The 22,185-nt window shown below is 40.7% G+C and overlaps 1 protein-coding gene across 6 annotated transcripts in view; it reads right to left on the reverse strand.

Moving 5' to 3' along the window:
- POU2F1 (POU class 2 homeobox 1) overlaps nt 1–22,185 on the reverse strand; it is a 399,485-nt gene that overhangs the window by 54,871 nt on the left and 322,429 nt on the right. For 5 of the 6 annotated variants that reach the window (XM_055587184.1, XM_055587187.1, XM_055587186.1 and 2 more), the window contains 3 exons: nt 8,443–8,543; nt 4,156–4,209; nt 2,187–2,306 (listed from right to left, as the gene is read on the reverse strand). In XM_055587184.1, coding sequence (XP_055443159.1) covers nt 2,187–2,306; nt 4,156–4,209; nt 8,443–8,543 — 275 coding nt within the window. The remainder of the gene's footprint in view (nt 1–2,186; nt 2,307–4,155; nt 4,210–8,442; nt 8,544–22,185) is intronic. The other variant, XM_055587185.1, reaches the window with a different exon arrangement.

Consider the following 22,185-nt stretch of genomic DNA (forward strand, 5'->3'; position numbering starts at 1 on the left):
AACAAGAAAACAGGAAATGTATTTGAAGATTTAAACTTGCTTTCAAAATGCAGCTTTTTTCAAACACACTTAAAGTGTTAAGTATGTTCTACCTTCTTTTTGGTGACATGTTCTGATCAAAGCAAGAAGGAATATTCTGAAGAGCAAGTATGTCATTTAGTGGCATAATCCTTTTTCTAAAAAGGTCCAATACAATTTGTGTATTAGAGACAGAATCAAAATTAAATCATTCAAAATCCCAATACCCATCAAGATAGATGTTTATAAATATTTTATATAATATGTAAACATATATTAATTTCTATTGATGGGATTTTGTAAAACAATTCTGCAACTATTCTTAAAAGAGCCTTCTGCTGCCAAAACATACTTAACTGAAATGAAGGAAATAAAATATTTTGTAGGTTGATGTGATATAAACTGAATAACAAACAACTCTTCCTTACCACTCCTCTTGACTCCCCAACAAAAGATAATTTAATACACAAATTTTCAACATTGGAAAATATTTTTAATGGGGCCTCAGAGAAAAGACATCTGAAAAGTTAAAAGCTTAATATACTTGCACAGGTCAATTTACTACCAATATTGAAAGAGACACATGTACCCCAGTGTTCATCGCAGCACTGTTTACAATAGCCAGGACATGGAAGCAACCTAGATGTCCACTGGCAGACGAATGGATAAGAAAGCTGTGGTACATATACACAATGGAATATTACTCAGCTATTAAAAAGAATGCATTTGAATCAGTTCTAATGAGGTGGATGAAACTGGAGCCTATTATACAGAGTGAAGTAAGTCAGAAAGAAAAACACCAGTACAGTATACTAATGCATGTATATGGAAATTAGAAAGATGGTAATGATGACCCTATATGCGAGACAGCAAAAGAGACACAGATGTAAAGAACAGACTTTTGGACTCTGTGGGAGAGGGCAAGGGTGGGATGATTTGAGAGAACAGCATTGAAACATGTATACTATCATACATGAAACAGATCGCCAGTTCAGGTTTGATGCATGAGACAGGGTGCTCAGTGCTGGTGCACTGGATGACCCTGAGGGATGGGATGGGGAGGGAGGTGGGAGGGAGGGTCAGGATGGGGAACACATGTACACCCGTGGCTGATTCACATGACTGTATAGCAAAACCCACCACAATACTGTAAAGTAATTAGCCTCCAATTAAAATTTAAAAAAAAAAAAACAAAAAACTTTACTACCAAAAAAAACCAGATGACATTTATTGAACACTATAACATGCCAGACACTGTTCTGTGAGTTTCACCTATATCACTACTCCTAATCTCTAAAACAATACTGTGAGCTAAGTATTATTAACATCTCCATTTAACTGAAGGAAACCTGCGGCACAGAGAGATGAATTAGCCAACACAGTAAACTGAAGAGCCAGGACATGACAGCAGAGGTTTCATTTTAGAACACTGTGTGTGTGTGCTTGGTCACTCAGTCATGCCCGACTCTTTGTGACCCCATGGACTGCAGCCTGCCAGGCTCCTCTGTCCACAGAATTTTCCAGGCAAGAATACTGGAACAAGTTGCAATTTCCTATTCTAGGGGATCTTCCTGACCCAGAGATCAAACCTGTGTCTCCTGCATTAGCAGGTGGATTCTTTTTTTTTTTTTTTTCTGTCTAGGATTTTATTAGACTGCTTTTTTTCCCCCCAATATACCAGTATTGGAAGATTGAGACAAAAAGGCAGGTGGATTCTTTACCACTGAGCCATTTGGGAAGCCCCTTAGAACACTATACAGTAATTTTAAATGTTTTTCTTTTATAGGTACTAATCCATTCTTTAACTTCTACTCTGCAGTGATGTTATAACTCCAAACTGACAACCACTGATACAATTTCATCACTGTAACTATTTCAACCATGGGAACATGATTCCACTGCATGATGAAGCAACAGCTGAAACACTGGTTTAAAAAAGTTCGTAAGTTTACCCAGAGCCTATCTGCCATAGTAAGAAAAAATACACTGAAAACTCATGACAAAGATAGCTCTTTTTTCAGAGCTGTTTACAATGTAGAAAAATTTTTTAAAGACATATGCCAGGCATAGCCATGTATCTGCTACAGTCAACAGATCTAATCAGATACTGGCCAGTGGCAGTTTTGACACAGAGAAAGTTTATTACAAATCTCTCAGTGAAAACTTACCCCAGTTATCTGTCCTCCAGCCAGCATGAGCTGGGTCTGGGGGATGGCTGCCTGCACTGAAGGCTGCTGGGAAGGCTGGCTCGGCTGCTGTGAATCCCCCGATTCTTCATTAGGTTTAGACTGAGGGGGTGGGGGGAGAAAAAAAGATTTAATAATTGATTTTTTAAAAGTACTAATTTCATATTTTAAGATTTACAACACAGACTTATCTAATCATGAGTTTTCCAACTTCACATTTCCTTTCTTATATCTTTGTATTTTCCTAATTTTATGTATTAAGTTTTCAGACTTTTTATTCCAAAACTAGCAAAGCTGCTTAGTTTTTCTTAATTTTCAAAATTTTTCAATAATTCTTAATTTTTAAGAAGAAAAAGTAATTTGGTCTTCTACTAGTTGACAGAATTTTTCATAAACACAAATCCTTAACTCTGGAAATAAGGAGTAAGGGAAGAACATATTTTCAACCTATGTTTACACTAGACAGACCCTCTATCTCAACATTTTGACATGTCTTTGGTGGTCAGTGTAAAACTTCCTTATATACCATTTCAGAAATTGATTATTTGACCCACTGAACTTTTCAACTAATCTTTTAAAGAACTATAAATTTAGCATTCCCCCATCAAGTAACACACAAGCTTAGAGGGAAATGCTGAAGCCAAGAGGGAAAGAGAATATGATCCTGAAAGGGGCACTGAGAGAAAATTTTATGGTAATTAAAACTGGTTATGCAGAGCATTAAAATTCTGCCTAGATTTGCATATTTCCCACCACCTGTTTTGGGGACTGCAGCAAGGCTAATTAACATAAAGGCTCTGATTAATTCTGCCAGTCACTGAGAGATAATTACAGTGCAAGACTGTAAACATTCCACAGTGGAGATACAGCCTGTTTGCCAACATCTCTCTAAGGGATAGCAGTTTGCCATGGCAACCAAGGCAATTTTCCACCTCCTCTCCCTCAAAAAGGAAGGTCACATTATCTCCTTTTCATTTCTCTTCTCGTCTCCATGTGTTACTAGGTCCATATTTCACTTGGTTTCATGGAATGCTCAGTCCAAGGTCTTTAGTCATTAGCAACACTGGAATCAACCTTCCAGAATACTGTTTTTCTCTCTTGACTGTTAGTTACCTAAACACTATAATGAAAGGAAGCAGCAGGTTGACTGAAGTATTGCAGAAAAACTAAACTTTGCATGTTATGTTGAATGGTTCATAGAAACAAAGCAACCAGATTTCAGTTTTGTCTTTAAATTTGACTGTATGAAGCCCATTAATGTTTATAAATAGGTTTAATTGCAATTCTCAGACTCATGACATGGCAGAGCAGAGAAGAACCTTGTCAATTTTCCAAACTCGTCCACTTAAATACATGCAGTTGCCCCTTGGTATCTACAGAGAATAAGTCCCAGGACCACCCCCACCCCCCCAACCCCCTGCCCCAGACACCAAAATCTGCAGATGCTGAGGCCCTTCACAGTCAGCTCTCTGTACCTCCAGATGTGGAACCCGGGGATAGGCAGGGCTGACTGTGTAAGAAAAAATGAGCCCCAGGAGGAAAAGTGACTTGCCAAAATTCACACAGCTAGTGAGTGGCAGAATGAGAATTCAAATCTAAGACTTAGGTCTCTCATTTTATTGTTCTTCCCTCTAATATAATGTTTTCCTAAGATATGAAAAATGATAAATGGCTGTACAACTTAGAAACATTTTTACTGAACTTCCAAATAAAACCTTGAAAGTAGATTTTTCTTGTTCACCTTTGGACATTCACAGTGATGTAATATAAAATGGATTTTTATTAATGGCAATGATTATCATTATTTGAATTTTTATGAGATTCAGTAAGAAAAAATTAATACTTCTAAGTATTTTAATTATAAAATTATTGCATATTCATTGCAGAAAATTAGAAAAATATGGTAAAAATGAATAGAAAAACTGATCCCCAGTCCCATGTCCCAGCTCACCTGTACATTTAGAGACTGAGCAGCAGCCTGTAAACTTGTTCCAGCGAGCTGGACCTATAAAAGTAAAGCAACTGGGGAAATTCTAATCGAATACTGTTGACATCCATCATTAGAGCCTGTCATCAACAAGTCTCTACAAACGTGTGTTCTATTTAGAGCCAAGCATATGAAGAGGTTTACTTTAAGGAGTTGAAACTTTATGGAAAAGCTCACAGTACCTCGACCTCCCAGCAGAAAGTGCTGTTAAAATTTCCTCTCTGAAGATGTTTTCCCACGCTAAATCTGCATCAGCAGGCATGCCACACTTGTATTCGACATTCCTTATATTACATCGTTTGTACTCACAGGATACTTAGTTTTTAAAACCTTAACTCATCTTCCACATTGTGTTAAACAACATAGAAGCGGGCTACTTATAGACATTATTTTTACCCTTAAAAACAATCAGAATTATCTACTCATTATAATTTCAAAATTTCATGTATATAAAAGTAAAAATCTTATAAACACACACACACACACACACACACACACACCCCCCTACATAGTCAAGTCCTTAAAATATTTATTGTCATAATTCAAAAATCCTGGCTGAAATAAAAAATCTGTCCTATAAACCACATATGAAAGTCTGTCAGAACAGTTAATACTAACACTCCACACATTCAGAAAGTTCAAACCATGGTTATATTAAAATAAGGATCATCATGTGGCAACCATGATAATAATAACTGATTCAGGCAACTGTCACTAATGGATGTTCTAACTAATGGGTGAAATTTAAGGAGTAACATGATATTTACATATTCTCTCCCTATCTCTCCATAGATATTTATTAATTACAAAGGGTAAAATAGTGGGAAAATCAGGAAGACAAGTGATCACAGTTAAAGCCACCAGTAATGATACATGTTCCTCCTACTATGATGCACTTAGAAGAATACAATATTATTTACAGTGTATTTCCCTCTAGTTCTAACTGTGATGAAACATCAGTCAAATCTAAATTGACCAACACTATATAAAACAACTGGATTGTTCTATAAACTAGGTTTGAATAAATGGAAACCTACCCTAGAATGGCAGCAGTGGGAATTAAAAGTAGGAAACATGAAAAGTATTGCAAAAGTACTACACAGCATCCTGGAAACTGACTGGATATAAATGAAGAAAAACAAAGTTACGGATTATTCCAGGGTTCAAATTTGGAAGACTGAAAAAATTTATCATTAACATGGTAATTCCATTTTGGATTTAGCACACAGCATCAAGACTTCCTGAACTTAAAGTTTCTTTGTGATTTTATTTCAATCATGATCTTTCTGGGTAAAAATCTGTTGAGGAACACAAGTCTTACAGTATCTCCTTATTAATTATAAGGAAGAAAGTTACCTTTATAGTAGACAAATTTGAGACACTACCTTAATCAAATGATCAAATTCAGTACAGAATAATGGGACAAGTTGACATGTATGCTGCTGCTGCTAAGTTGCTTCAGTCGTGTCCGACTCTGTGCGACCCCATAGACGGCAGCCCACCAGGCTCCTCTGTCCCTGGGATTCTCCAGGCAAGAACACTGGAGTGGGTTGCCATTTCCTTCTCTAGTGCATGCATGCCTGCTAAGTCGCTTCAGTTGTGTCCGACTCTGTGCAACCCTATGGACAGCAGCCCACCAGGCTCCTCCGTCCACAGGATTCTGTAGGCAAGAATACTGGAGTGGGTTGTCATTTCCTTCTCCAAGTTGACATGTATATACATACACAAAATGTATGTGCACAAACACAAACACATAAAGCATATATGGTAACACGGTAACAATTAGTGATACCAGATGAAGAGCTTTTGGCTGAAAACTGTTCTACTATTATTCAATTTTGCCTAGATTTTAAAGTTTTCAAAATAGAAAGTTGAAAACAAAAAGTGAGAGCATCCCTTTACAAGTCCATTAGCTAGCTCCCAACATCCTTTACCACCAGTCCTGGTGGCTCAGACGGTCAGGCGTCTGCCCGCAATGTGGGAGACCTGGTTCAGTTCCTGGGTCGGGAAGATCTCCTGGAGAAGGAAATGGCAATCCACTCCAGCACCCTTGCCTGCAAAATCCCATGGATGGAGGAACCTGATAGGCTACAGTCCATGGGGTCACAAAGAGTCGGACACGACTGAGTGACTTCACTTCACTTCACTTCACCATCCTTTGGGCTTCCCTGGTGGCTCAGATGGTAAAGTAACTGCCTGAAATGCTGGAGACCTGAGTTCAATCCCCGGGTTGAGAAGATCCCCTGGAACAGACATGGAACAATGGACTGGTTCAAAATAGGAAAAGGAGCATGTCAAGGCTATATACTGTCACCCTACTTATTTAAATTATATGCAGAGTACATCATGTAAAATGCCAGGCTGGATGAAGCACAAGATGGAATCAAGACTGCCGGGAGAAATATCAACAACCTCAGATATGCAGATGATAGCACTCTAATGGCAGAAAGCAAAGAGGAACTAAAAAAGAACCTCTTGATGACGGTGAAAGAGGAGAGTGAAAAACTTGGCTTAAAATCAACATTCAAAAAATGAAGATCATGGCATCCAGCCCCATCACTTCATGGCAAATAGATGGGGGAAAAGTGTTAACAGTGACAGATTTTATTTTCTGGGGCTCCAAAATCACCGTGGATGGTGACTGCAGCCATGAAATTAAAAGATGCTTGCTCCTTGGAATGCTGAAGCTGAAGCTCCAATATTTTGGCCACCTGGCAGAAGAGTTTGGTGAAGAGCTGACTCACTGGAAAAGACCCCGATGCTGGGGAGGATGACATCGCTGACTCAGTGGACATGCGTCTGAGCAAATCCTAGGAGATAGTGAAGGACAGGGAGGCCTGCTGTGCTGTAGTTCCTGGAGTTACCAAGAGTCAGACATGACTTAGCGACCGAACAACAACATTCTTTAAAACTTGGCTTAAAAATCACCCTATGATAAAAGTCTTACAATATGTGAGATGAGTTAATCATTTCTTCCTCTGTACTCCTAAGTTTTACCATCCATTCATTCATTTGTTCAACAAATAATTATTGAACATCTATTATTTTATGTCCGTATGTGCTTTTCATTGACCCTCCACCACTAGTACCATCTGGCACTACCAAAATCACTAATGCTGACCTGCACAATTGGTACACTAAACCGGTTCTAGGGTTTATATGAGGTAAAGACCAACAAGTTGTGCAAAGTAAAGCTTTAACATGTAACTGTGAACATAAATCAAGCAGTTGAAACACATTCCTAATCTGTCTCCCAAATGTTTTCATTGATTTATTTTCAATTTTCAACCAGCTCCCATATCCCTGAACTCCTGGAGAGTCAATATTTGTTTTTATATTCCTTTTCTGTTTACTTTAATGATAACATATGGATGATAGATTTAGAGCCTGCTTTAGACTTAGGAGAAATTCATGTAATAAGAGAGTAATAAAGTTGAACCCCAAACCAGGTTGTTCACAGTGAAGCAAAGCCTCTAAGTGGTTCAGTTCAGTTCAGTTCAGTTGCTCAGTCGTGTCCGACTCTTTGCGACCCCATGAATCGCAGCACGCCAGGCCTCCCTGTCCATCACCAACTCCCGGAGTTCACCCAAACTCACATCCATCGAGTCAGTGATGCCATCCAGCCATCTCATCCTCTGTTCTCCCCTTTTCCTCCAGCCCCCAACCCCTCCCAGCATCAGAGTCTTTTCCAATGAGTCAACTCTTCGCATGAGGTGGCCAAAGTACTGGAGTTTCAGCTTTAGCATCATTCCTTCCAAAGAAATCCCAGGGCTGATCTCCTTCAGAATGGACTGGTTGGATCTCCTTGCAGTCCAAGGGACTCTCAAGAGCCCAAATGTAAATAGTTTGAAATTGCTTTAAAGAAGGAATACGAGCTGTGAACTCAAAGCCTTACACAGCAGGTCTCAGGCAATGGGCCTTAAATCCTTTTGGATGACTTTGTTACTATTCAATTACTATTCAATACTTTCAGTGATTCATCACAGACCACACTCACAAAACAGTAACCCAGTTATAAATGTATCTGTTCAAACAAGGAACTCTTTTTCACACAGCTGTGGGGTCAACAGCTATACAGTCAACTAAGTTAAAGGATTCCCTAGTAACCATTCAGAATGACACGGTTAGATGCTGGTAACACCAGGTTTAAATCAACTCTAAAAGTCCCGCATTCTGAAATAACTTTACTAAGACCTAGCATTCCACATCTCCATTTTTCACTCTCACTCATAGCTGAGCGGAACAACATACCTGATGGAGATGTCCAAGGAAAGCCTGGGCCTGGGCTGTTGAGATGGCTCCTCCAACGGGCACAGGCTGCTTCTGAAAGTCCAGACCATTGGTTTGTGTGCCTAGAAAGCAAGCAAAATAATATAATTATTGAAAACACAAAAACTGAAATAAGCACCAGACTTTTCTTAAACAGGTGCATTTATCAAGCACCTATTTTGTACAAGCATTTTTCTAAGTACCTCCAAGGAGGAAAAGAGATTCAAAAGGATGAAGAAATACAGTAAAATGATTTCTCTTCTAAAGATAGAACTGCAAGACATGTACATGAATGCAGATAAAGGTTAAGAAACAAAAATATGAATAATAAATCATAATCATAAAATCATGTTAGTTCAAAAAGTGAAAGCAGCAATTAGAGTAAGTGGGATCAGAACAAGCATGAAACCTACAGTGGCTTGAAGAAGAGATTATCATCACTACACTGCTGTAAAGACTGGTAGAGACAGAGCTCTTATGGGAGCACCAAAGCTGTCTTCTAGTCTCTCCTTTCTTGACACATGGCTTGGACAGAAGAAATTAACAGGTGACTTTGCCAAGATTGAGATGAATTTACTCTTAAAATGCTTTAATAAATGACAGTAAAAGCAATCATTTAGATAAACAAAATTATTTTATTAATGTATAGATTGCTGCATACACCTGTTAGCAGGGGCTCTGCTATCACCATCATTTTCTAACTGTTACGGCAGTCAGTGCCTTTAACTGCTTACATTGCATCTAATGTAGGAATCGGACTAATGTATGGAAAGACACACCACCCCACTACCCAGAAATACTTTCTAAGAGATATACTACATTGTTTTCAAATTACTATGTCTAGATATTATTTAGAAATAACCAGAGCACTTTGTAGTGAATAAAATATAATGGACTATGGGAACCTGCAAGAATCATCGAGTCACATGAACATGGCAGTGAGCTTCCACTTTCTACCACTGGAACTTAATGTCTCTTCCTCAGCCTCGTGTATGTTTACAGAGCAGACCAGTTACAAAAGAACGAGCTAGAAACTTCAGGCAGTATTTCTAAAAGGGAGCTAACTTCTGCCATTATATGTCCTAGCTAACTTTGAGCAAACGCATCATTTTAATAGAATTAATTAGGCAGATCACATGACTCACAAGAACTATTTAAGGTTTGAGATAATTATTTAAAAAGTGAACATGTATTTCACCTCCTTGAAAAATCTCATAGTGATTGTTCTCTTATGGTTTTTCCTAAACTTTCTCATCGACAGGAAATACAGAACTTCTTACATATATATAATTAATGAAACTAAGAGTATATGCTTGCATCAAGTAGTATGAGACACTAGGTGAAATAAAATTTACATTAAATTCCATAAGCCACATACAGAAGTTTCACTTTTTATTTAAAGTTGCACATTTTTGTCAATGGCTGCTGTCTCCATCTCGATGCAGGAAATCACTACTTATGTCAAGATTGTAAGACTGTGCACTATTAGAGAAACAAGCTCAAGATACATTGAAGTGAAGTCGCTCAGTCGTGTCCAACTCTTTGCAACCCCATGGACTGTAGCCTACCAGGCTCCTCTGTCCATGGGATTTTCCAGGCAAGAGTACTGGAGTGGATTGCCATTTCCTTCTTCAGGGGATATTCCCAACCCAGGGATCGAACCCGGGTCTCCTGCATTGTAGACAGATGCTTTACCCTCTGAGCCACCAGGGAAGCCTCAAGATACATTAAATAAATCAACAAGGCTAAAAGAAGATAAGATTTTGAAAAACAGAGATAAGCACTTAGAGATGAACACATCACCAGTTGAAGAAGTCTTTCAGAAACAAATATTTCACTCTCGTGGAGACCATAAAAATTCCACACACTGGTTCCATTCTCGAGTTCTCATAAAAATAAGAACAACAAGCTTTTTGTAAATCACAAAGAAATATACAACACAAGCTTGACTGATTTCTGGTGTACAAAGCCTATTCCAGTGGCCTACACATAATGCTCAGAGAAGGCAATGGCACCCACTCCAGTACTCTTGCCTGGAAAATCCCATGGATGGAGGAGCCTGGTAGGTTGCAGTCCATGAGATTGCTAAGAGTCGGACACGACTGAGCGACTTCACTTTCACTTTTTCACTTTCATGCATTGGAGAAGGAAATGGCAACCCACTCCAGTGTTCTTGCCTGGAGAATCCCAGGGGCAGGAGAGCCTGGTGGGCTAATGTCTATGGGGTCACACAGAGTCGGACACGACTGAAGTGACTTAGCAGCAGCAGCAGCAGCACACATAATGCTATTTAAGTACTCTGCTCTTCCTCTTGGGGGTAAGGACGGTTGGCATAAAATTATGGTATCCAAAGCATGGTAGGATCAAAACATTGAGATAACTCAGACAACCAGAGATCTAAGATACAAAGGCACAGATTTTTTTTTTTTTAAGTGCTGAGGCTCCACTGGGATGTGAGAGGTAGAATAAAGTAGATACTGCATAGAAATCATTCTCGTAAAACATATCCTGAGCTAAAGAAAGGAGAAGGGAACAGATACACAGCCATACCCTAATCAGACTTCAGTATGAAGACAGCAAGGAAAAACAGGGATGCTGGGAGCCAAAACCAAATGTGTGCCTGAGAAAATAGCAGCATTCAAAGGAGCAATCAGGGAAACTAAAAGGTTGGGGAAGCAGGCTGAATTACATATGCAGATTAACATAAGATACAGCATAGAATTTCAGAAACCCAAGTGATCCTGAGGAATTTAGAAATGACAGAGGTCAGAGCTAAAGAACTTGTAAGGTTATCACTAGAACAGTATTACCGAGGTAAACTTCAAAGATCTTGTATACAGCACCTCCTTGTCCCACTGGTGAAGAAACAGAGATTAAGGAATCTTAAGTGAATTGCTCAAGATGTCTGAGCTAGTTGGTGGAAGGGCTAAGACAAGGAATGGGTTCCTGATTCTGCATAAACTCACTCACAGAGAAAGGATAGCTGAAATTAGTAAAGTAAAAAGTCTATTAATTAAGAATGGATATACGTATAGATCTTCCTTAATTAATGATGGGGTTGCTGCTGCTGCTGCTAAGTCACTTCAGTCGTGTCTGACTCTGTGCGACCCCACAGACGGCAGCCCACCAGGCTCCCCCATCCTTGGGATTCTCCAGGCAAGAACACTGGAGTGGGTTGCCATTTCCTTCTCCAATGCATGAAAGTGAAAACTGAAAGTGAAGTCGCTCATTCATATCTGACTCTTCGCGACCCCATGGACTGCAGCCCACCAGGCTCCTCCGTCCATGGGATTTTCCAGGCAAGAGTACTGGAGTGGGGTGCCATCACCTTCTCCGAATGATGGGGTTCCGTTCTGATAAAACCCTTCCTAAACTGAAAATATCCTAAGTCAAAAATGCATTTAATACACCTAACCTACAGAATGTCATAGCTTGGCCTGACCTAACTTAAACGTGCTCAGAACATTTTTATTAGCCTACAGTTAGGTAAAATCATCTAACACAAAGCTTGTTTTATAATAAAATATTGACATTCTAATGTAGCTTAATGGAGAAGGAATATGGCAACCTCCTCCAGTGTTCTTGCCTGGAGAATCCCAGGGACAGAGGAGCCTGGTGGGCTGCTGCCTATGGGGTCGCACAAAGTTGGACACGACTGAAGCGACTTGCATGCATGCATGCATTGGAAAAGGAAATGGCAACCCACTCCAGTATTGCCTGGAGAATCCCAGGGACAGAGAAGCTTGGCCGGCTGCCGTCTATGGGGTTTCACAGAGTTGGACACGACTGACGCAACTCAGCAGCAGCATGTAACTTAATAAATAATGTAATGAAAGTGAAAAACAGAATGGGTGCATAGTGCTGAATGGTTGTAAGTGTATCGGTTGTTTCCCCTCCTGCTGCTGCCCAGCACCCAAGACAGTATCCGTCACCAGCCTAGGAAAACATCAAAATTCAAGATTCAAAGTATGGTTTCTACAGAGTCCATGGATTCAAAGTATGGTTTCTACAGAGTCCATACTGTTTTTGCACCATCATAGGCTGGGACTGCGTATAGAGAAAAGGTTGAAGATAAGAGGGGACCTAATTAGGATATGTAAAGACAAAGAGTCAGAGGAAGCAGTTAAAAAGTAGGAAAAAGCTCCCTCAAGACTAACATCCTCAGGAGCCAGAGAAGAGAAAGCTGCAAGGATGGGGTACTATGATCAAATGGTACAGAAAATATAAGGACTAAGTACTGAGAAAGAAGAAAGAATGGATCAAGAATTAATGAAATGGGGAAAACACGTAACAGAAATATCAACTTGGTTCTTTCAAAAGAATCATATAACCTAACAAACTTCTGGCAAAATAAAATAAAAGGAGCAAATAATTTAAGGATAACCAAATGAGCAAAATAAAAAAATGTCACAGAAACTAAAAAGAAGATATTGTGAACTGATAAAATAAAACTTAAGAGACAGGTAACTCTCCAGAAACTTTATCAAGACTGACTCAAGAAAGAAAAAAAAAAAAAAAAAGCCCAAGAGTCCATAGCATTTGAAGAAACTGAATTAGTAGATAAAAATATTCCTGAAAAGAAAATGAAAAGTCTAGATTATATTATTCTACTTGCTTCCAAAAATTCAAGGAAAAAAGAATTCCAATCCTATACAACATTATCATTAACATTAAAAAAAAGGAAATACTTCATAACTCATTTTTATGAGGTCAGCATAACCTTGATACTAAAACTTGACAAAGTATGAAAAACAAAAATCATAAATATATGAAAATATCCTAAATAATAACAAAAATAATCCAGTATGATAAAACATTGTGACTAAGATGGATTTATTCCAGGAATGCAAGGTTGGTTTCGGGCTAAAAGAAATTCAAATAATGTAAGGGGGTAAAATCATACAATCACCTCAAAGGATGGAGAAAAACATTTAGACAAAATTCAATATCCACTTATGATAAAAATTCTAGGTGTAGGAAAAGAAAGAAACTTCTCTAACTTGAAAAGAGTAACACTAAATGCACTCACTTTAAGATTAAGAAGAAGATAAGGGTGCTAGCTATTGGAAGGCTTAGTCAGCAAAATAAGGAAAGAAAACAGTAAGTTGGGGTGAAAAAAACGAACCTCCTTCCTAGATAATTTGAGTATGGATATAGAATATCCTAAGGAATATGACATACAAGATGTTTACAAAGACACACAGATGGCAGAGCAGAAGGATGTGCGCTCATCTTCTCATGCGGGAACTCAAAATTGCAACTCGCTGTGGAACAACCATTGACAGGAGAATGTGGGATCTCACCAAAAAACAATATCCCACGTCAAAGGGCAGAGAAGCCCCAACAAGACAGTAGGAGGGGCGAAATCACGGTTAGAATCAAACCCCATACCCGCCAGAGATGCCTGGAGGGCTCAGAGGAAACCTGCGCAACAGGAGAGCCCGCAGACGCTGAGCCAGGCCTGCCTCTGGGTGCCTGAGTGTCTCCTGCGGAGGCACCGGTCAGCGGTGGCCGGCCGCAGGGGCAGGGGCTCTGCATGTGGCAGACCTGGGTCACACAGCGTGTGGCACAAGCCGTTTAAGAAGAGGTCGCCATGAACCCCGCCATACAGCCGCCAAGCAGACGACCGACAAACTGCAGAACAATTATGCCAAAGAAATCCTCACACTGATAAGAAAGTTCTAGGACCCACAATAGACTTCCAACCTGGGGATCAGGCAAAGGGACTGAGAACCCCCAAGGAATATGACTTTGGAGGCCAGTGGGATTTGATTACAAGACACTTGGAGGGGACAAACAAAACCTTGTGTGCACCAGGACCCAGGAGAAAGGAGCAGTGACCCCGCAAGAGACTGACCCAGACTTGCCTGTGAGGGTCCAGGAGTCTCTGGCGGAGGCGTGGGCGCACACTGGCCTGCTGCAGGGTTGGGGCACTGAATACGACAGTGCCTGTACAAGACCTTCTGAAGGAGGTCGCCATTATCTTCATCAACCCCACCATAATTTGGTCTCAGGTCAAATAACAGGGAGGAAACACAGCCCTGCCCATCAACAGAAAATTAGAGATTTACTGAGCACGGCCCCGCCTGTCAGTACAGTTCCCCCCACAGTCAGCCTCTCCCAACAGGAGGCTTCTATAAGCCTTTTATCCTTATCCATCAGAGGACAAACAGAATGAAAACCACAATCACAGAACACTAACCAAATTGATCACATGGACCACAGCCTTGTCTAACTTAATGAAACTATGAGTCATGCCTTGTAGGATCACTCAAATTGGACCGAAGACAGACGGGTCATGGTGGAGAGTTCTGACAAAATGTGGTCCACTGGAGAAGGGAATGGCAAACCAGTACTCTAACCTTGAGAACCCCATAAACAGTATGAAAAGGCAAACAGATAAGACACTGAAAGATGAACTCCCCAGGTCAGTAAGTGCCCAATATGCTACTGGAGATCAGTGGAGAAATAACTCCAGAAAGAGTGAACAAACGGAGCCAAAGGGAAAACAACGTCAAGTTGTGGTTGTGACTGGTGATGGAAGTAATCCGATGCTGTAAAGAGCAATACTGCAAAGGAACCTGGAATGTTAGGTCCATGAATCAAGGTAAATTGGAAGTGGTCAAACAGGAGATGGCAAGAGTGAGCATCAACATTTTAGGAATCAGTGAACCAAAATGGACAGGAATGGGCGAATTTAATTTAGATGGCCATTTTACCTACTACCGTGGGCATTCTGAAACCCTTAGAAGAAATGGAGCAGCCCTCATAGTCAACAAGAATCTGAAATGCAGTACTTGGGTGCAGTCTCAAAAATGACACAATGATCCCTTTTCGTTTCCAAGGTAAACCATTCAATCTCACAGTAATCCAAGTCTATGTCCCAACCAGTAATGCTGAAGAAGCTGAAGTTAAACGTTTCTATGAAGACCTACAAGAACTTCTAGAACTAACACCAAAAAAGATGTCCTTTGCACCATAGGGTACTGGGATGCAAAAGTACAAAGACAAGAGATACCTGGAGTAACAGGAAAATTTGGCCTTGGAGTACAAAATAAAGCAGGACAAAGGCTAATAGTTTTGCCAAGAGAATGCACCGGTCATAGCAAACACACTCTACAAACAACACAAAAGAAGACTCTACACATGGACATCACCAGCTGGTTAATGCCAAAATCAGATTAATTAGATTCTTTGCAGCCAAAGATGGAGAAGCTCTATACAGTCAGCAAAAACAAGACCAGGACCTGACTGTGGCTTAGACCATGAACTCCTTATTGCCAAATTCAGACTTAAATTGAAGTAAGTGGGGAAAACCACCAGATCATTCAGGTATGACCTAAACCAAATCCCTTACAGTGAAAGTGTACAAAAAGATTCAGTGGAAGTGACAAACAGATTCAAGGGATTAGATCTGATAGACAGAGTGCCTGAAGAACTATGGATGGAGGTTCATGACATTGTACAAGAGGCAGGGATTAAGACCATCCTCAAGAAAAAGAAATGCAAAAAGGCAAAATGGTTGTCTGAGGAGGCCTTACAAATACCTATGAAAAGAAGAGAAGGAAAAGGAAAAGGAGAAAAGGAAAGATATACCTAACTGAATGTAGAGTTCCAAAGAATAGCAAGGAGAGATAAGAAAGCCTTCCTCAGTGATCAATGCAAGAAACAGAGGAAAACAAGAGAATGGGAAAGAATAGAGATCTCTTCAAGAAAATTAAGAGATACCAAGGGAACATTTTCTGCAAAGATGGGCACAATTAAGGACAGAAACGGTATGGACATAAAAGAAGCAGAAGATATTAAGAAGAGGCAACAAAAGTACACAGAAGAACTATACAAAAAAGATCTTTGTGACCCAGATAACCACAATGGTGTCATCACTCACCTAGAGCCAGACATCCTGGAATGCGAAGTCAAGTGGGCCTTAGGAAGCATCACTATGAACAAAGCTAGTGGAGGTGATGGAATTTCAGTTGAGCTATTTCAAATCCTAAAAGATGATGCTGTAAAAGTGTTGCACTCGATATGACAGCAGATTTGGAAAACAGCATTGGCCACAGGACTGGAAAAGGTCAGTTTTCATTCCAATCCCAAGGGCACTGCCAAAGGGCACTGCCAAAGAAGGGCAATGACAAAGAATGTTCAAACTACCACACAGTTGTACTCATCTCACATGCTAGCAAAGTAATGCTGAAAATTCTCCAAGCCAGGTTTCTAGGTATGTGAACTGTGAACTTCCAGATGTTCAAGCTAGATTTAGAAAAGGTAGAGGAATCAGAAATCAAATTGCCAACATCTGATGGATTATTGAAAAAGCAAGAGAGTTCCAGAAAAACATCTACTGCTTTATTGACTATGCCAAAGCCATTGACTGTGTGGATCACAACAAACTGTGGAAAATTCTTCAAGAGATGGGAACACCAGACCACCTTACCTGCCTCCTGAAAAATCTGTGTGCATGTAAAGAAGCAACAGTTAGAATGGGACATGGAACAAAAGAATGGTTCCAAATTGGGAAAGGAGTATGTCAAGGCTGCATTTTTTCACCCTGGTTATTTAACTTATATGCAGACTACATCATGTGAAATACAGGGCTGGATGAAACACAAGCTGGAATAAAGACTGCTGGGAGAAATATCAGTAAACTCAGATATGCAGATAACACCACCTTATGGCAGAAAGTGAAGAAGAACTAAAGAGCCTCTTGATGAAAGTGAAAGAGAGAAGTGAAGAAGCTGGCTTAAAACTCAACCTTCAGAAAACTAAGATCATGGCATCAGGTCCCATCACTTCATGGCAAATAGATGGGAAAACAATGGAAACAGTGACAGACTTTATTTTCTTGGGCTCCAAAATCACTGCAAATGGTGACTGCAGCCATGAAATTAAAAGATGCTTGATCCTTGGAAGAAAAAGTATGACCAACCTAGCTGCTGCTGCTGCTAAGTCACTTCAGTTGTGTCTGACTCTGTGAGACTCCATAGACGGCAGCCCACCAGGCTCCTCCATCCCTGGGATTCTCCAGGCAAGAACACTGGAGTAGGTTGCCATTTCCTTCTCCAGTGCATGAAAGTGAAAAGTGGAAGTGAAGTCACTCAGTTGTATCCTACTCTTTGCAACCCCATGGACTGTGGCCTACCAGGGCTTCTCTGTCCATGGGATGTTCCAGGCAAGAGTACTGGAGTGGGTTTCCATTTCCTTCTCCAACCTAGACAGCATATTAAAAAGCAGAGACATGCCAACAAGGTCCATCTAGTCAAAGTTACAGTTTATCTGGTAGTCATGTATGAATGTGAGAATTGTACCATAAATAAAGCTGACTGCCAAAGAATTGATGCTTTTGAACTGTGGTGTTGGAGAAGATTCTTGAAAGTCCCTTGGACTGCAAGGAGATCCAACCAGTCCATCCTAAAGGAAATCAGCTCTGAATATTCATTGGAAGGACTGATGCTGCAGCTGAAACTTGGGCCACCTGATGTGAAGAACTGACTCACTGGAAAAGACCCTGATGCTGGGAAAGATTGAAGGCAGGAGGAGAAGGGGATGACAGAGGATGAGATAGTTGGATGGCATCACCAACTTGATGGGCATGAGTTTGAGCAAGCTCCAGGAGTTGGTGATGGAAAGGGAAGCCCGGCGTGCTGCAGTCCATGGGGTCGCAAAGAGTTGGACAGGACTGAGCGACTGAACTGAAGTGAATAATCAGAATAAGAGAATTTAATAAGATGCAGCACACAAAATCTGTTAAAAATTGCCTTTGTTATACACAAATGACCTGGGCTTCCTTGGTAAGTCAGCTGATAAAGAATCCATCTGTAACGCAGGAGATTCCCATTTGATTCCTGGGTCGCGAAGATCCTCTGAATGGATAGGCTACTCATTCCAGTATTCTTGGACTTCCCTGGTAGCTCAGATGGTAAAGAATCCACCTAAAATGCGGAAGATCTGGGTTCAATCCCTGGGTTGGGAAGATCCCCTGGAGGAGGGCACAGCAACCCACTCCAGTATTCTTGCCTGGAGAATCCCCATGGACAGAGAAGCCTCCTGGGATACAGTCCCTGGGTTCACGTAGAGTCGGACACAACTGAGCGACTAACCACATACATACATACTACTTTAAAATTACAAGCATCATTCATCAAAAGACTATATATAATTAATGAAAAGAAGAAAATAATTACAATACATATAAATAAGAAAGGATTAGTATTCAGAACACACAAAAAACTCCCATGAATCAACTTTAAAAGCCCAATAGAAAAATTAGATCGGCAAAACAAATGAATTAAGAATTTCACAAAAGAGGAAACATAATGGCCCACAAACACAAGAAAGGATATTCAACTTCCTTGGAAACTAGGGAAATACAATAAAGTGTCCAATGAGATAGCATTTTACACCCACTAGATTGGTTAAAATTACAAAGTAGGTTAATAGGAAGTTTTGGCAAGACTAAAATTCTCGTCTGTTGTTGGTAGCAGTATTATTCAGTACTACCACATCAGTTATGGCCACAGTACTGAGTAACACTGTAACAAGTTCAGCAGTTATGTGTCAAGAGATTACAAAATTATAGCAGTAATGTTTGTAATAGCAAAAGCCTAAAAATAATGGAAACGTCTATCAATAATAGACTGGATAGAAAAATTGTGATGCATTCATATACTGGGATTACACATCCAGTGAAAGTGAATTAGAGATATATGTACGAACCTGGATGAATCCCCAAAACAAAATGTTCAGCAAAAGAAACCAGACAGAGAAGATATATATATATATATATATATATGTGTGTGTGTGTGTGTGTGTGTGTGTGAAAAGAAGAGAAGCGAAAAGCAAAGGAGAAAAGGAAAGATAAAAGCATCTGAATGCAGAGTTACAAAGAACAGCAAGAAGAGATAAGAAAGCCTTCTTCAGCGATCAATGCAAAGAAATAGAGGAAAACAGAATGGGAAAGACTAGAGATCTGTTCCAGAAAATCAGAGATACCAAAGGAACATTTCATGCAAAGATGGGCTCGATAAAGGACAGAAATGGTATGGACCTAACAGAAGCAGAAGATACTAAGAAGAGATGGCAAGAATACACAGAAGAACTGTACAAAAAAGATCTTCACGACCCAGATAATCACGATGGTGTGATCACTGACCTAGAGCCAGACATCCTGGAATGTGAAGTCAAGTGGGCCTTAGAAAGCATCACTACGAACAAAGCCAGTGGAGGTGATAGAATTCCAGTTGAGCTATTCCAAATCCCGAAAGATGATGCTGTGAAAGTGCTGCACTCAATATGCCAGCAAATTTGGAAAACTCAGCAGTGGCCACAGGACTGGAAAAGGTCAGTTTCATTCCAATCCCAAAGAAAGGCAATGCCAAAGAATGCTCAAACTACTGTACAATTGCACTCATGACTATGCCAAAGCCTTTGACTGTGTGGATCACAATAAACTGTGGAAAATTCTGAAAGAGATGGGAATACCAGAACACCTGACCTGCCTCTTGAGAAATCTGTATGCAGGTCAGGAAGCAACACTTAGAACTGGACATGGAACAACAGACTGGTTCCAAATAGGAAAAGGAGTACGCCAAGGCTATATATTGTCACCCTGTTTATTTAACTTATATGCAGAGTACATCATGAGAAACGCTGGACTGGAAGAAACACAAGCTGGAATCAAGATTGCCAGGAGAAATATCAATAACCTCAGATATGCAGATGACACCACCCTTATGGCAGAAAGTGAAGAGGAACTAAAAAGCCTCTTGATGAAGGTGAAAGAGGAGAGTGAAAAAGTTGGCCTAAAGCTCAACATTCAGAAAACAAAGATCATGGCATCCGGTCCCATCGCTTCATGGGAAATAGACGGGGAAACAGTGGAAACAGTGTCAGACTTTACTTTTCTGGGCTCCAAAATCACTGCAGGTGGCGACTGCAGCCATGAAATTAAAAGACGCTTACTCCTTGGAAGGAAGGTTATGAACAACCTAGATAGCATATTGAAAAGCAGAGACATTACTTTGCCAACAGAGGTTCGTCTAGTCGAGGCTATGGTTTTTCCTGTGGTCATGTATGGATGTGAGAATTGGACGGTGAAGAAAGCTGAGCACTGAAGAATTGATGCTTTTGAACTGTGGTGTTGGAGAAGACTCTTGAGAGTCCCTTGGACGGCAAGGAGATCCAACCAGTCCATTCTGAAGGAGATCAGCCCTGAGATTTCTTTGGAAGGAATGATGCTAAAGCTGAAACTCCAGTACTTTGGCCACCTCATGCGAAGAGTTGACTCATTGGAAAAGACTCTGATGCTGGGAGGGATTGGGGGCAGGAGGAGAAGGGGACGACAGAGGATGAGATGGCTGGATGGCATCACCGACTCGATGGACGTGAGTCTGAGTGAACTCCGGGAGTTGGTGATGGACAGGGAGGCCTGGTGTGCTGGGATTCATGGGGTCGCAAAGAGTCGGACACGACTGAGCGACTGATTCGATCTGATCCGATCTATAGTATGATTCAACTAATACACAGCTGGAAAAATACGGAAAGAAAAGCAATGTGACTGTTAACACCAAATTCAGGTTGATGGTTACCTCTTTGGTAGAAGCACATGATCAGAATGGATCTACAGCGGCCTTCTGGAACATGATAACTGTTTCGTGACCAGAGTAGTAGACACATGAGTGCTTAAAGCACACATATGTGTTTACATACAGGTTTTTACAATTACCACTTTTATATTAAAACAGTAAAAGAAAAACATCAACAATGAGCAGAGTTGCAGTAAACTTTTGGGGACACATCCAGACAGCAAGAGGCAAAGAGAAAAGCAGGTGCATTAGAGGTGAATACAAGGATACTAGTTTCAGTGAAGGCCCAGCTGAAAGTTAGGTGAAATTTACATGGAGTTTAAGAATTTTTGGCTTCCCCAGTGGCTCAGCTCGTAAAGAATCCACCTGCAATGCGGGAGACCTGGGTTTGATCCCTGGGTTTGGAAGATCCCCCAAGATCCCCACTCCAGTGTTCTGGCCTGGAGAATTTCAAGACTGTATGGGGTTGCAAAGAGTCAGATATGACTGAGCGACTTTCACTAAGAATTGGCAAGTTGTCATCTCCCAGGAAGTTGTTTCTTCACAGGTAGTAGTCAAGGACCAAACAGGCAAAGGTCTCCTGTCCTGATGAGTAGTTCACACTTCTGAGATTTGCACAGGTTTCACGCTTTTCAATGCCTCTCAGTGCCCAGATCATGTGCTACCTTCCTTTATGTTTCCAACCTTCCAAACACAAAAGCAATAATTTATCAGTTCAGTTCAGTTGCTCAGTCGTGTCCGACTCTTTGCAACCCCATGAATCGCAGCATGCCAGGCCTCCCTGTCCATCACCAACTCCCGGAGTTCACTCAAACTCACGTCCATCGAGTCGGTGATGCCATCCAGCCATCTCATCCTCTGTCCCCTTCTCCTCCTGCCCCCAATTCCTCCCAGCATCAGAGTCTTTTCCAATGAGTCAACTCTTCGCATGAGGTGGCCAAAGTACTGGAGTTTCAGCTTTAGCATCATTCCTTCCAAAGAAATCCCAGGGCTGATCTCCTTCAGAATGGACTGGTTGGATCTCCTTGCAGTCCAAGGGACTCTCAAGTGTCTTCTCCAACACCACAGTTCAAAAGCATCAATTCTTCAGTGCTCAGCCTTCTTCATGGTCCAACTCTCACATCCATACATGACCACTGGA

The sequence above is a fragment of the Bubalus kerabau genome, chromosome 6, assembly GCF_029407905.1.
Source record: "Bubalus kerabau isolate K-KA32 ecotype Philippines breed swamp buffalo chromosome 6, PCC_UOA_SB_1v2, whole genome shotgun sequence".
Classification (NCBI taxonomy): domain Eukaryota; kingdom Metazoa; phylum Chordata; class Mammalia; order Artiodactyla; family Bovidae; genus Bubalus; species Bubalus kerabau.